This window comes from Watersipora subatra, chromosome 3 (genome assembly GCF_963576615.1).
Source record: "Watersipora subatra chromosome 3, tzWatSuba1.1, whole genome shotgun sequence".
NCBI classification, from domain to species: domain Eukaryota; kingdom Metazoa; phylum Bryozoa; class Gymnolaemata; order Cheilostomatida; family Watersiporidae; genus Watersipora; species Watersipora subatra.
Window position 1 is genome coordinate 74,306,971 of NC_088710.1, and position 16,226 is coordinate 74,323,196.

The 16,226-nt window shown below is 36.8% G+C and overlaps 1 protein-coding gene across 3 annotated transcripts in view; it reads right to left on the reverse strand.

Annotated features, from left to right (window-relative positions):
* LOC137392024 (neurabin-1-like) overlaps window positions 1-16,226 on the reverse strand; it is a 54,911-nt gene that overhangs the window by 23,234 nt on the left and 15,451 nt on the right. For all 3 annotated transcript variants that reach the window (XM_068078612.1, XM_068078611.1, XM_068078610.1), the window contains exons 3-7: window positions 10,148-11,581; window positions 9,479-9,705; window positions 8,705-8,944; window positions 7,043-7,163; window positions 6,737-6,841 (exon numbers count right to left, since the gene is read on the reverse strand). In XM_068078612.1, the coding sequence (XP_067934713.1) occupies window positions 6,737-6,841; window positions 7,043-7,163; window positions 8,705-8,944; window positions 9,479-9,705; window positions 10,148-11,581 (2,127 nt within the window). The remainder of the gene's footprint in view (window positions 1-6,736; window positions 6,842-7,042; window positions 7,164-8,704; window positions 8,945-9,478; window positions 9,706-10,147; window positions 11,582-16,226) is intronic.

Below are 16,226 nucleotides of genomic sequence, written 5' to 3' on the forward strand. Positions count from 1 at the left end.
TCAACTTACGAGCTTAATGCGTTCCGAGACTGAGCTCGTATGTCAATTTACTCGCGTGTTGGTGCAATTTATTTATATATAGAACAATTAAATATATATTGATTGGTTTCCATACTCTAAAAAAGCAAATAAAACACTCAAAACAAGATATTGTAGCAGAAAGAACATGTTGGTTATTGTTCTTACGTACTACATGCTTTCAAAAAGCAACAAATAAAAAATAATGCAAGGAAATGTGATTAATTAAAATGTAAAATTAAATACATACAATAGCTGTTAACACTCGCATTTGCCAGAGAGGGAGATATAAGTTATCCTTCGTTACAACATTTGACTTTGATAAGTTTGGATTTTATCAAAGTGTTAAAAGACAAATTTAGAAGCAAACCTGAAAGCAAACTTTCATTTTCAACTAAACGTAATTAAAATTTCTTCGGCGTTCATAGTTTGAAGTTTCTCGCTGGTTAGCGAAAAATTTTTCCTTTTTTTCGCTTTTACGACTAGCCGGCCGTTTTAAGATAAACCTATCTAAGGACGTTTGCCTTTGTCGCCCTTGCAACATGTTGCGATTAGGACGAACACAGGTGTCGTCACAAATGGTTAATGCACGACCACTAGCCAGCTTGTCCGAATGTTTATTAAACAGTTTGGATAGATAGCGCCGGCCTTTTCACATAGCATCGTTTCAGTTACGCTGTCACCGGCCAATTGTTTGTCCAATGCCACCAGCGGTCGTGAAGATCGCTGCACCGCTTAGAAACTATGGTTAGTCCTTGTGCGAACTAAATGCCCTGAATATAATCCTTCTGTTTGATAATTATGAATGTATTTCTGTCATATTGCCGAGCTAGCTCAATCACGCATACACATTTCGCATATTTTTCAATAATTTTCTGTTTAATATCAATTGTTATCATTTGCTTTTTCTTGGTATTATCTTTAATTTTACTGGCAAACTTTCGGTCTACGCACAGTACGTTTAATTCACATAATTCTGCACAGAAAATCGTGCACAAAAAACACGGTACAACAGTATAACCTGAGCAGTTGAAAAATACAGAGTGATGCTGTTCTCATAAAACACCTCCGGCATACTTGGCAACTGACTCAAGTGCTCGTATCTCAAACATGGCTCGTATGTTAGTGCTACAACTTGCTTAAAAGCTGGCTCGTATCTCAAGTTTCTCGTACATTGGAGCACTCGTAAGTTGAAGTATTACTGTACATGTATATACTAGTAGACTATAGGCTATCTCTATAATAGATGTATATACTAGTAGACTAGAGGCTATCTCTATAATAGATGTATATACTAGTAGACTATAGGCTATCTCTATAATACATGTATATACTAGTAGACTATAAGCTATCTCTATAATACATGTATATACTAGTAGACTATAGGCTATCTCTATAATACATGTATATACTAGTAGACTATAGGCTATATCTATAATACATGTATATACTAGTAGACTCTCAGCCTAGCGTGCGGTGATTGATCATCAGCAAAGAGAATAAGTGGCTGCACAGTGATTCGGATATACTTGAAGGCAGTAGATTGGTGCAGATGTTAGAGTGCCGGTTTACCAATCTGAATGTCACAAATTAGAGTTTTAATGAAATCAATTTTTTATCCTAACCTCTAACCCATGTTTCGGAAATACTGGCGGACAGACACCATTCATATGATGTTACATATACATTTTTGTTTCTACTTTATTTTAGCTATGTAGTTTTTTCCTCCGTGCTGTCTAAAAAAACTATAAAAAAATTGATTCAAATTGAAAATGAAAGGGCGGTGCTTCCCTTAACTTAATGTCAAATTACAATAATCATGGAATCTAAAACCACATGAAAGTGATCGGAAAAACGAGAAAAGTTATCGATACAAACCAATAATCCTACAGTTACTGTACAGGCATTAAATAAATAAGTTAGGTTTAGTTGTTTACTAATTGAAGGGCTAAAGGGATGAGTTTGTGACGATCTTAGGATGGAGGCAATTTACATATGTTTTACTGTTCCCATAACATAAAATTCCTATATAGCGTAAATGTTTGTGGAATGAATTAATTAGGTTGTAGGAGCATCTGCTATATACTCTTATAATGTACTCATACAAAGTATGTACAGTCAAACCTTGACACACGAGTGCCCCAACATATGAGAAAATCAAGATATGAGCAAAATTTCAAGCAAGTTTCTTCCTTGAGATACGAGAAACCTTTGAGATACGAACCGGTTCTTGATGGCCACTAAATGGCCAAGTATGCGAGAGGCCATTTTTCAGAACAGCATCTCTCAGTTTTTCTCATCAGATCAGTTTGAAAAAGTTTTAAAGCCAGCAAAAATTTATTGCGAAAGCGAGGCAAAAAGCGCCAAGCCAAGAACAGATAATAAAAAATTAAGATGAAGATCAAAAAATTAAAGTTGAGTCAAAAGATTAAAACAGCTTCAAGTGTGTGTTTGGTAAGCCTGCTTCAAGTGTGTGTTTGGTAAGCCTGCTTCAAGTGTGTGTTTGGTAAGCCTGCTTCAAGTGTGTGTTTGGTAAGCCTGCTTCAAGTGTGTGTTTGGTAAGCCTGCTTCAAGTGTGTGTTTGGTAAGCCTGCTTCAAGTGTGTGTTTGGTAAGCCTGCTTCAAGTGTGTGTTTGGTAAGCCAGCTTTAAGTGTGTGTTTGGTAAGCCTGCTTCAAGTGTGTGTTTGGTAAGCCTGCTTCAAGTGTGTGTTTGGTAAGCCTGCTTCAAGTGTGTGTTTGGTAAGCCTGCTTCAAGTGTGTGTTTGGTAAGCCTGCTTCAAGTGTGTGTTTGGTAAGCCTGCTTCAAGTGTGTGTTTGGTAAGCCTGCTTCAAGTGTGTGTTTGGTAAGCCTGCTTCAAGTGTGTGTTTGGTAAGCCTGCTTCAAGTGTGTGTTTGGTAAGCCTGCTTCAAGTGTGTGTTTGGTAAGCCTGCTTCAAGTGTGTGTTTGGTAAGCCTGCTTCAAGTGTGTGTTTGGTAAGCCTGCTTCAAGTGTGTGTTTGGTAAGCCTGCTTCAAGTGTGTGTTTGGTAAGCCTGCTTCAAGTGTGTGTTTGGTAAGCCTGCTTCAAGTGTGTGTTTGGTAAGCCTGCTTCAAGTGTGTGTTTGGTAAGCCTGCTTCAAGTGTGTGTTTGGTAAGCCTGCTTCAAGTGTGTGTTTGGTAAGCCTGCTTCAAGTGTGTGTTTGGTAAGCCTGCTTCAAGTGTGTGTTTGGTAAGCCTGCTTCAAGTGTGTGTTTGGTAAGCTAAACTCATTTAAGCTAAATTCAAAGGTCAAAGCCGCAAAAGTCTAGTGCAAATGCGTTGCTGTCAAGTCTCTCTCACGCCGCAGTTAGCCACCACCTCTGTCTTGAAGGTAAGAACTCCATACAGTACTGTACATAGTAATGTTACAATTTATTGCAGACCATAACTGAATAGGTACTGGTTGCTTTGTGAGCCTATGCTCTGAATTACAATTAAAAACACAATTTTCTATCATAATATCCTATTTTTGGTGGATTTTTCACAGTATGGGAACGGATTAATTTGTTTTAGTTATTTTATATAGGAAATATTGCATTAAGATACAAGAACACTGGTATACAAACTCAGTCCCAGAAGACATTAAGCTCGTATGTCGATGTATGACTGTATTGCATAGACACACAGAAGGCTTCAGATGAACTGGTTGCTGTAGGCTATGTCTAGATTACTGCTAGATTTGAATAGTAGTCACGAAATGGAACGTCAACAAGTGTGAACACTATGATATGTAAACACGTGTGAACACTATGATAAGTAAACAAGACTTTCTGATGTTATACACAGCTACGTAATTGAAGGGCGATCACATTGCAGAGGATGTGAATCAACCTCCAGTTATTCATTTCACCTTTTGTTCCTTTGTTTGATTAATGTTACTCAGTCAATTATACTGGGCTTATATGACAATTTGAATTAGACTTGCCCGCTTGTCAAACCTGATCACCTAGCTGTGCCATCACTTGGTTTGATTTTTATCATAGTAAGGTCGCAGTCGCTATGATTTTATCATAGTAAGGTCGCAGTCGCTATGTTTTTACCATAGTAAGGTATCAGTTGTTATGTGTTTATCATAGTAAGGTATCAATTGCTATGTTTGTATCATAGTAAGGTATCAGTTGCTATGTTTTTATCATAGTAAGGTATCAGCTGCTATGTTTTTATCATAACAGGGTATCAGATGTTATGTTATTATCATAACAGGGTAGCAGGTGTTATGTTTTTATCATAACAGGGTATCAGTTGTTATGTTTTTATCATAACAGGGTAGCAGGTGTTGTTTTTATCATAACAGGGTAGCAGGTGTTATGTTTTTATCATAACAGGGTAGCAGGTGTTATGAGTTTATCATAGAAAGGTATCAGTTGTTGTTTTTATTATACTAAGGTAGCAAGCTTTTCAATCATAATAAGGTGACAGACGTTGTTTTTTTTTAGCAACCGAAATTCCATTTCTTCAACCATGATTACCAATGTAAATAGCACGTGAATGTCAACATAACTACTTGATAAAAATAAACATCCCTTCTTCAAACAGCAGACAGAATAGGAGAACTGTACAGCGTGCAGCAAAAGCATTATGGAGAATTTTGTGTTGAGCCTTAGAGACTTAGAGTATTCGATATAATAAAGTAAATGTAGTGGTAAGGAGATGTGAATATGAGAAACACATCTGTGTGTTTCATTCCATTCTTAGACATTTACCACTGTTACATGAAAGGTTGACATTTACGACTGTTACATGAAAGGTTGACATTTACCACTGTTACATGAAAAGTTGACATTTACGACTGTTACATGAAATGTTGAGAGTGCAGAGTTGTTATGTCGCAATGAGGGTGATAAATGGGGTCGCAATGAGGGTGCAGTGGGTGATAACCAATTTTCTGAAATGCAATTAGAATGGGTGAGCAAACTGGCTTGCGCAAAATAGGTAAACTGGAAATGGGCCGCGTTACATGAGTAGATTGGCACGGATTTTTGCTTTTAATAAAATAAGGCATATACCATAAAACCTTTATTTGAACGTCGACTTTATTTGAACGCCACCTCTAACTGAACGCCACTGTAATAGAAGGGTTGAAAAATACAACGCCACCCTTTAATTGTATGCTACCTTTATTTGAATGCCACTTTGACATTATTTAATCTTTATGAACCAGTAATACCAGTGATCATTAAAAAGTGCCCACAAAATGGTACTAACAATGACTCAGTTACATCAATAACAATTTTATCGTTGTTGCTGTAGTTGTTAAAATGATTTTAATGACAAGGTACATGAAAAGATCAATCGTCATAATCATCAGAACTACACTCTGATTCAAAGTCACTAAGGTCTAAATCATATCCATTGTTTTCAGATTAGTCCATAATGTTGTTTACAATCTTACTTGAAGATTTCAAAGCGTTTTGATGAACGATGAGAATATTTTTCAGGAACACCGTGATAGCAGCTATTGTTATTATAGGTATATGAAAACATATTTAAATCGTTAAAAACGTCTTTAAAAATTAAAAACGTATTGTTCATTTTTCAACTCCAAAGCTTTACGGTTAATAGCAGCTCTATGGTGGTTAATAGTAGATCTATAGGTGTTAATAGTAGATCTATAAGTGTTAATGGTGGATCTATAAGTGTTAATAGTAGATCTATAAGTGTTAATAGTAAATCTATAAGTGTTAATAGTAAATCTATAAGTGTTAATAGTAGATCTATAAGTTTTGATAGTGGATCTATAAGTGTTAATAATATATCTATAAGTGTTAATAATAGATCTATAAGTGTTAATAGTGGATCTATAACTGAGTTAGTGAATCTTTGGTGAATTATTTCGGCTTTTTCAAGTTGAATACAAATTACTTTGCTCACCCTTCCAAGTGATTTACAGTTTTTAATGTCTTGTTTCGAGTGTAACTGTGAAGTTTATCACAAGTACAAAACAACAAGCATGAGCAACGGTGCCATGTTACTCAACGTTTTATTCCAACATAATATCAGTCAAAATAATTCAATTGCAGTTTACAATAGACCTTTAGAGTGTGTTTTTTCTGAAATTAGTGAATGGCACCGATAGAAACTTGAAACAAGTTGCATTTGTAGCTGAATAAATTAGATGATCTTTACAGGAAAGAGGTCTTCAACGAAATGCTAATCACAAAATGTTGCCTATTGAGCTAAGAAGCAAGTTGACTGCTTCATTTTTTTCATATCTCGTCTTTCTCGCACCCACTCAGGGGTGCCCAATCTGGGTCAACCCACCTGGCTTAGGAGCTTACTCGTGGGGCACTAAAAATATTTTTTCTTCTCATATGGCGTACTCTGTGGAATGGTCTAATCTAGGTTGCATTGGGTGGCCTATGTAACAACAGTAAGTATATGTGGGGAAGAATCAATTGAAGGAAATGCTACCTTCTAGCGAAGTTTCAATAAATCTGAAAGGAAGTTACACAGCATTGACTCACTGAACAGTGGTGGTCAGTGGTGGTCAGTGGTGGTCAGTGCAAATAGTGGGCTCATATGGGTAAGGTAAAAAAGCTAGCCCTACAAACGTTTAACAGTAATGCCACAGGTTGACTCACTGAACAGTGGTGGTCAGTGCAAATAGTAGGCTCATATGGGTAAGCTAAAAAGCTAGCCCTACAAACGTTTAACAGTAATGCCAGTACAGCAGAAAAGCGGCGGAAGAAATAAGGCTGACCTGACATTGCCAGTGGTATTTCTGAGCACAGTTGCTGCATACGCTTGAGTCACACCCACTAAACTTTTGTCGTCCACCTCTATTATCTGGTCATTCACCTGCATCCTAAGTACACCAACATAAACATATGCATATATATGTATATATATTTATACCATATGCATATATGTAACTGCATGACAGTGCAATGTTTGATAACAAATCGGGACCTCGGTATGTGTCTATGGAGAAGTATGGCAATGCGCAGATACAAAGACAGAAGAGGCAACCAACAAAAATATACCAGAGGTTCAGAGCATTACACACCTTCCTTCTCTCTGAGCTGCTCCTCCTGGAAACAGATTCTTTATGAATATTCCTAACTTCTCCAGCCCTGCATCGGCTCCAACACCCATGCCTATTATGCTTAACCCTAACCCTTCGCTGCCTAAAATATAAAAGCTTTTCCTGTATGACAAGACCCTTGCGTGCCCTTGTAAATATGCCTAACATAATATGTCTAACTTGACCAAATATGATAAAATTAATCTCAATGGATTAACAGTACAGTAACTCCTCACTTATTGCGGTTAATGGGACCAGCGTGCCCTGCAATAAGTGAAAATCCACAAAATAAAAACTAATTTTTTAAAGTATATGTATTATTCAAATGTTACCATCAGAACACTTAACATTTTCACTGCCATCCATGTACAAATTTAGCTTTCGGCCTACTGCCAGCCATTTCACTGAAAATTACCGATTTTGCTGAATGATGTTTACACTCTTTTCAAGTTCAAGCACTATCTAGACCATTTTTGTTGCATGTTTTATGTTGCCAACCTATTAAAAAACAGGTTGGCAACATACAAACAAAATAATGCTATACAAGAAATTCAATGTATTCATATTATGTGCATTGCTAAAGCTATGTGAAACTATGACGTCTACGAGGCTATTACGATCCTCCACCATGTTCCTTACTCTTATAAAACTATTACTTTTACCACCATCAGAGTCAGTGCTGTCACTTTCATTATCTAAGCATTTAATTAAGTCTGAATCTGAATCGGCTATAATGTCATCAACAAAATCTATTCTTTTTCTAACACAGGAAATGCTTGCGGAAGCCATATTACAATGAAAGAGTTTGATCGTCAGAAAAAAAATCTGTTTTTGACTTGAAATTCCTGATCAAAGATTATTCTTTGCTTCGCAAATATAGGTTATTTTTTTAGAGAAATATTCGGACATCACTGTCAACGCCTTAGAAATACTAAAGATTGTCGGTTATCTTGTCACGAAAAAATAATATTCAGTTACTACACAGCCACTGTACATTTCGCAAGAATGTGTCAATGGCAGTGGAATCATAGATTGCGCATCAACCCGTTTTGGGCAGTGAAAGGGTTAAACTGCTTTCTAAACATTTTTTTTATTTCCTATATAATAAGTCAATCGAAGTTATCTTGATTGGCTTTCAATTTATATTTCAACTTCCGTCCCAGTAACCAGAGAATGGACCGACATAGTATAGACGTAGTTCATCTGGTCAGAATATTCATATTTGTGATTAACTGGGTCCGTTGTGAGAAGGAAGTCACATGTTTTTAAATATATTTTATGTATTTTAATTTTTTAAATGTTTTTTATAATTGATTTACTTCTATTTTTAATTTTTCGATGAACATTTTTTAACCGCGAAGAACTGAAACCACGAAAGGTGAGCCACAATGTAGCGAAGGATTACTGTATAAGGTATATAGGTATATAAGGCATATATATTTTTGGAAATCTATTCATAAAAGCTTGAAAGTAATTTAAGCCCAAAGCTGAAACACCATGCATTGATGATTGCGTGTTCCAACCATTCAGTCGGGTACTGTATGTTGAAGGCATTAACTACTAAACAGGTCCCATCATGCCTAGCTAAGGCCAAGTCTCAGTGTCTAAGGAGCTGCCATGTGTGATATCACAAGTGAAACAAACCTTTGACAATGTCAACAGGAAAGACATCCATTTTTTCTATTCGTTTCTCAAGCTCGTATTCTGCTGACGCAGCAACCGGGTCAATAAATTCGTTGTGTCTGTCATATTCCTCTGCCGAGTATGTGTCAAAGACTTTAACCATGTTGGTGAGGATTGTAACTCGTGCATGAGACTTTCCCCCTGGTCTCTCTACCTCTGCCTCTTCTCTTTCACCATTGTGAAGTACCGCATATGCGCCACCTAAAAGAATCTCACGTATCTAGCAGCAATATCTAACACTAACACGTTCTAAGATGGGATTGGCATCAAATGATTGTCAAAGGCCCTAACAAATATTATAATGACTGTAAATGGTATACTAAAGGTCTTAACAAGATCTGTGATCTTTCTGCTAAAACTGTAAAACTCTTGATGTGCCTGCTAGGATTCATGGTATGAGCCTTCAATATGCCTGATAAAGTATCAAATACCAAAATACTTGCCAGGACGTGTCAGATGGAGTCACAAAAATTCTCACTACACGTATATACCTGCTAAGACTCTCGCGATCAGATCAGAGCATAGGAAAAGTCACATAAAATGTTCAGAAGTAATATTGAATATGTCGGAAAAGAGTTGACAAAGTTTTTTATGCTGCAACAACCCTCAATAATTTGTGCCGTAGAACTTGATAGAAATACGCCTACTGCATTGTCTGATAACTGATAGAGAACATGCAAACCATAGTCTCCTACACTAGTCAGTCATACGGTTGCATAAAGAAGAGCCACCTACCCCCATCAGTGCTCGTGCTGTGTATTGAAGCAGTTTCAGCATCGTCATATTCAGGATAGTCGGTCGTCTCAATGATTTCAAAAGAAACAGGGTCTTCGAGTTCAGAAGCAGAGCCATCTACATTGACGGATGTGCCACTGGACATGGACACTGGAGTGACTGCATCAAACATCTTCTCAATGTCGTGAACAAATCCAGCTTTTTCCCTGGTTACAACTTGGCCCCGACTGCAAGAAATATATATTATCTTAATTCTATGAACAAAACTTGCACTTCTCAACCAAATAAAATTAAAAACGAAATTAAAGGAATCTCAACAATTTTATAAAATTTAAGTAAATAGCAGCCTTGTCCATGATTAGCAGGCATATTTTCATTTCATTCACTTTTTTGTTTTACGCAAAACTTTCATAACATAAAAATTCAACAACAAAAGTTTATTTTGGTACAACACCTCAAACATGCCTCTCATCCTTATCCTTGCCATAGGATAACAAATAGCTACCTTGAACTGAGTAAGTGTGCCGTAGGATAACAAATAGCTACCTTGAACTGAGTAAGTGTGCCATAGGATAACAAATAGCTACCTTGAACTGAGTAAGTGTGCCATAGGATAACAAATAGCTACCTTGAACTGAGTAAGTGTGCCATAGGATAACAAATAGCTACCTTGAACTGAGTAAGTGATGGGCCTCTTCCTCAGACATAGTTTCCGGCTGCTCACTTTGAGGTAAATTGGAAGGAAATCGGCGGACAGGCGGTGTCGGTGATGCAACAATCTCGTATGGTTCATCATCGCTGGTAGTCGATTCCTGTCGCTTCTTATTTGCTGTGACATTGTCAATGTTGTTGTAAGTGTGATGCTCCGGTTTTGATTCCAGATAAACGGACTGAGTGCCAGAAGCAGAGTGATCATAATCCATAGCATCATCCAAATGACTTTCATCGGTTTGAGGAATAAGTAAAGATGGTTCAACAAACTTATCCGCCGGCGTATCGTAGTCATTCTTGGATGGCAATGCTACTCCATCCCCGATGGCACCATTACTTATTTCGTGTATAGCATTTTTACTAATTACATGCCCAGAAGCTTTCAATTCTGATAGCACATCGGCAACGTTGTCATATGAAACAGACTCGTCTGTCTCCTGATTGTCATCAACACCATCAGGCACACGCGGCAAATTGTCAGCAGATGCACCTTCTGCGTTATACTTGCTCATTTTGATCTCATTCTGTTTTACATCTGGTCGATGCAGAGGCTCAGTATCTGAAGTCTCAGTACCTGAAGTGTGATCAAGAGTAGAAGTATTGTTTATCTTATTAAGATACTTGTCAGCAGCTGCCAGTGAAGCTGCTATATCATCTTTGCTTAACGTCTTTTCAAGCACTTTGGCATTCTTAGATGACAATGAGGTTTCCGTTTCATTAAGCCTAATTGGTGTGTTGTCTTCTACATCTGAACGAGACGTCGCTGATGGACGCCTGACGGAGCGTATCTCAACCTTGCTAGGAGGTTGGTATGGTCTAGGTAATATGTCGGAAGACATTTTTCTATCAAATAAGTTTCTATGAGTTATTGCGGGTTCAGATTTCGGCTCAGTGAACACCTCAGAATCATCAGACTCAACAGCCAAGCTTCCATTTGAATGTCCATTAATGGAACCTTTATTATCACCTCTGCCAGGCACTAAGTCATCTTTCAATGCTTCTGACTTGTTTTCCTTGTTTGCGGCGTTGTCTAAATAGTTGATTAGATTGGACGTTTTTCGGATTTGTGCATCATTAGCCGAGTAACTTGTCACTGTTATTTCCTGCTTTTCCCCATATCTGATACGAGAATTGCCTCCCCGGCCATTGTAGCCAAACGAGGTACCTGTTTTGAATGTTAATGGCTTATTTGGAGCCGAATTTTCTTTTTCAAGCTTTTCAAATAAAGCGCGAGAATTTTTGAATCGGTCCACATGGGTTTGCTTGTCATCACGTTTATTCCAGCGGTTAACACTTACTGCTGCAGAAGTGGCAGCTGCAATGTCTAGCCTTCTTGGAGGGGCTGTCTTTAAGGGACTGGTTGGTGCAGGAAAAGCCGAGTTAGATAGTTTCCTAAAATAGTCATTGGAACATATTAATCAACGAGGGCAAATGGCAATATCAGTAACCACAGATCAGATGTAAGCTTTCGACATGAACAAACTGCTTAAAGATGAACGGAGACAAAATTTTTGAAGATTTTACAAGAAAGTATTTTTTATATCGTATTGTTTTTAATGTTTGAGATGATCTGATCGCCAAGATGTTCGAATTTTAAAATTGATAAAACTTGATCGAGATTAAAACACTCCGATCAATAAAAAGTGTGATTAAGACGTCTATAATTGCAAAGAGACCAACAGAATAGAGAGACTCGTAATGCTTCAACTTGAACACAATAGCCGATACTATCGGTAAGATAACAACTATTGCTACGATAACAACTAGTGATGTCATTCCAGACATGTTTGTCTTCAATTTTCACTTAGAAACTTACTGGCAATCAAATCACCTCAAACATCAAAAACAATAGCAAATGATAGAAAATACTGATACTTTCTGAGAAAATCTACAAAAAATTGGTGTAAGTTTATCTTCAACAGCCATTGTTATCCATTTGATACTTTGTATTGATGAGAATGTCTTTCTGAACATTAAAAATGTGCATGTTTATTACAGCGATATAATTTGAGTCCACACTGATAGCTCACTCAAACAGATATCTCCTTTTAACATCAGTAAATTTGCTATGCTGTAGGCAGGAAAAAATAAAAAGCATTGACAGTAGATATAGTAATGCTTTGTTTCATTCATAAACAGCCAGCAAACCTGTAGGTCTTATTCAATAATAGTATATCAGTCAGACTGCAGGTCTTAGGTATTCAATAATAGTATATCAGTCAGACTGGAGGTCTTAGGTATTCAATAATAGTATATCAGTCAGACTGCAGGTCTTAGGTATTCAATAATAGTATATCAGTCAGACTGGAGGTCTTATTCAATAATAGTATATCAGTCAGACTGTAGGTCTTAGGTATTCAATAATAGTATATCAGTCAGACTGGAGGTCTTAGGTATTCAATAATAGTATATCAGTCAGACTGGAGGTCTTATTAAATAATAGTATATCAGTCAGACTGTAGGTCTTAGGTATTCAATAATAGTATATCAGTCAGACTGGAGGTCTTAGGTATTCAATAATAGTATATCAGTCAGACTGTAGGTCTTAGGTATTCAATAATAGTATATCAGTCAGACTGGAGGTCTTAGGTATTCAATAATAGTATATCAGTCAGACTGCAGGTCTTATTAAATAATAGTATATCAGTCAGACTGTAGGTCTTAGGTATTCAATAAGGGCCAAATCTTAAGTCTTCAAACACAATAATTTAATAGTTTAAATAAAACCAATGCGCTTTAAATATTTGTGAAATTTGCGAACGATTACTGCAAGAAGTTACCTATGAATGTAAAAAAAAAGAAAAACGCTTCAAATAAACCTAAGCAAGCACAAATGTAACAACAATCCCATACTTGAAACACAAGTGACAGCTAAAGTTTCACCAGCTCAGCTCCAAGCTGTTTCAGCAACAGAACTATCTATCAATAGACAATTTTACTGGTCTAGTATCTTATGGACCCTCAAAGAACAGCACAAGCCACGTATAACCACGCAATAAGCAATAATCACGTATAATGATCCCGTATAACCATGTATAACTACGCATAACCACGTATAATCATGTATAATCTGTTTGATTCAACCCAAGGTGGTAGGACTCAAGTGAAGTTTAATTTCAATTACCTTTACTTTGAAGTAGCTTGCATGGTAAGGATAATTCAATATGCATTTACCGTAAGTCCTCATGCTCAAGCCGCGCGGCTTGTGCTCAAAAACAGATGACTCACGAAAGAAAAAATAATCCTCCAACAAGCCGCATATGCCCACAGACCGCAGGTAATGACTGAGGTTTTGTCATCCTTGACCCCCTTCGGGAGCGAGAGTGTTGAGACGGGTTTCACTATACCCCCGCCCTCTTAAATAAGAAAACAGACTACACCAGTATGTGAAAAGAATTTTCTTTTACTTCCAAGTTCGAATTAAAATTCCTAAACCCTTGCATCAAGAACTTACTTGCCATGTCTCAGCTACATTTTTATTGCGCTGTTAGAGGGCTTCACGTTTATGGAAAGATGCCGGTCAGGAATGAATAACCTATGACTGTGGTGAGTTAAACATGAGCGATAAATTCTTCTTTAGTCCAAAGTATTCCATAAACATGACCTTGAAAATAAACGAGTAGGTCGCCAAAACGCCGTACATAAAAGTGTATCATGACTGCGACTCTATGGTTATAGCGTGGAACTGAGCAGAGACCGTATTTATCGAGAAGCCGCCCTGAGTCCCACGTAAGTTTTAAAAACTTGGCTTTAGCCGCGGCCTATGACCTTGAACCAGAAGCCGCGTCTAACGACAAGCCGCGCGGCTTGAGCATAAGGACTTACGGTATACGCAAAAGAAGCTATTAGCATTATAAGCATTGAGAAACAGGACAATGTAAATCTCAAATTCAATCAATTTTATGGTGTAAGAATGGGTTGAAAGAGGGTTTAGAAAGAGTTCAAATCATAATGATGTTATTAGTCTAACAGGCAAAACAGAAACCATAAGGTTCCCACCTATGAGCAGAACTACCAGGTGAACTTGTGTCAGCTTACCTTGTAATACAACAATGTTAAAGGACCTTTCTCAGTACAGTGCACCCTCAGGATACCATTACCCTGGTATACGATGTTTTTATCTTACGAAATTAAACATGACGAATTTTATTTCACCATACAAATTCAAGAAAAATTTCGCCTGAGGTCAAATTTGGCAGTCGGTGTGCTTATTACGTATTATTATTGTGGAAACATTTTCACAATGTTTGGAAGAGACACGATGACCGATTTCTCTCAGGTCAGCATTCCCCGTGTGAAATTTTATGAAAAGTACATTAGTGAGAGCAAATATTCATTTTTAGGGTTATAATCATATTTACTATAAACTTTTATTCAGCATACGTTATATAACTACAAGTATCCATATTTAATACATTAGCTATGGAATCTGAGACCGATACAAACGTACAAGGAAAAAAATTATTTCCATGACAAAAAAGTTGGAGGTCATAAATAAATTTGAATAAGGCGCCCGTATTGTTAATATTGCCAAGGAATATGGTCGCAACCAATTAACAATTGCAACTATTATTAAAAACCTACATCGGCAGAAATCAAGGACGCTATAAGTTGGTATGAAAACCTTACTAGGTTCATTGAAAACAAACATCCAGAAAAGGTTTTCACAGGCCGTCTTATGGACAATGTTAATGAAAGGTGCATAAACTATTTTAGAGAAATTTTGAGTTGTCAGAAACAGACTTCATTGGATAGATTTTTTTTCAAGAGAAGTGTCGAAAAGCACAGACGATAACAGAGAATCTAACAATACAGCTAGAGATGAAAGCACACCTCAAAAGGTTTTATAAGATTACGTTTTTGTTTTAATTTTTTTTAATTTTATGTGTTTAATTTACTGATGTAGACTGGTACGTAAAAACAATACTGTACAATGCATGTACAATGTATATCATTATTTATCTTCTTTGTGTGTCATGTTTTATTTATTTCATTTTATGTTTCATTTTATTTCATGGTTAATCATGTTTTATTTATTTCATTTTCATTTTACTTCATGATTAATCATGTTTTTGCAGGCGGGCTTAGTTTCTGCTACGTAAATACAAATCATCGTATGTATGTAATTCATATATAAATAGCTACTCAGGGTAGTTAATGTATCCACATTGCCTTCTAGAACTTGCTAAAGCCCTACCCTCTCGGGCAGCCATGTACAAAGTCCGGCCCAGGGGGGAGGTGGGGCAAATGCAGCCGGCCCGTGGTCAATTTTCGTCCGGCCCGCAGCCTCCATCATAAAATCAATAACGTCTGACCCGAGTGCAGAATTAATAAGTTCTAAAGTTCTACGTGCTGCTATTCCTAACGGCCCGTGTTCCGGCATTCACACAGCTTTGTTTACAAAAGCTGTTTCTAAGTAACTGCGTAAACTAATCAAATTAATTCTTGCACAGGATGTTAGACTAGAAATTTCACTTCCATTTGTAACATTTTCAAATATCTTTACCTACTTCCTTCGTTTTAATAACAACTTTTATTAGAATGATTTCGTTTGTTGATAGTTAATAAATGATTGTGATGCAAATAAAGATTTTCATGATACTAACTATAATTTTCCAGTATATTTTGAGTCATGAAATGATGATAAACTAGTGCTCAATGGATATGATGCTACTGTAAATGTTTTTACAAGTTTTTTTAAAATTGTACGAACTTTCATAGTTTTAGCCTGAATAATGGTGAAGTACTGTTTGATGACATTTGCTGTTGGTTTGCCGTATAGTTGTACTAGTGTTTATCAAATATCGTTGTATTATGAGCACGTTTAGATATATTTAATAAAAGTTTTAAAACTTAGGATCGTTGGACAGATTGCTCAGGAATACTGACACGCATTGACAAAAACGGCCAGGATTCAAAGAGTTAATATATGAATAATTGACTGAATGAACTCCCAATTTTCTCAAATGGCAACAATCAAAAGGAGGAAAGTTGACTTCGAGGGCCGATGGTTCAGGGACGGGTGGAAATAGGACTG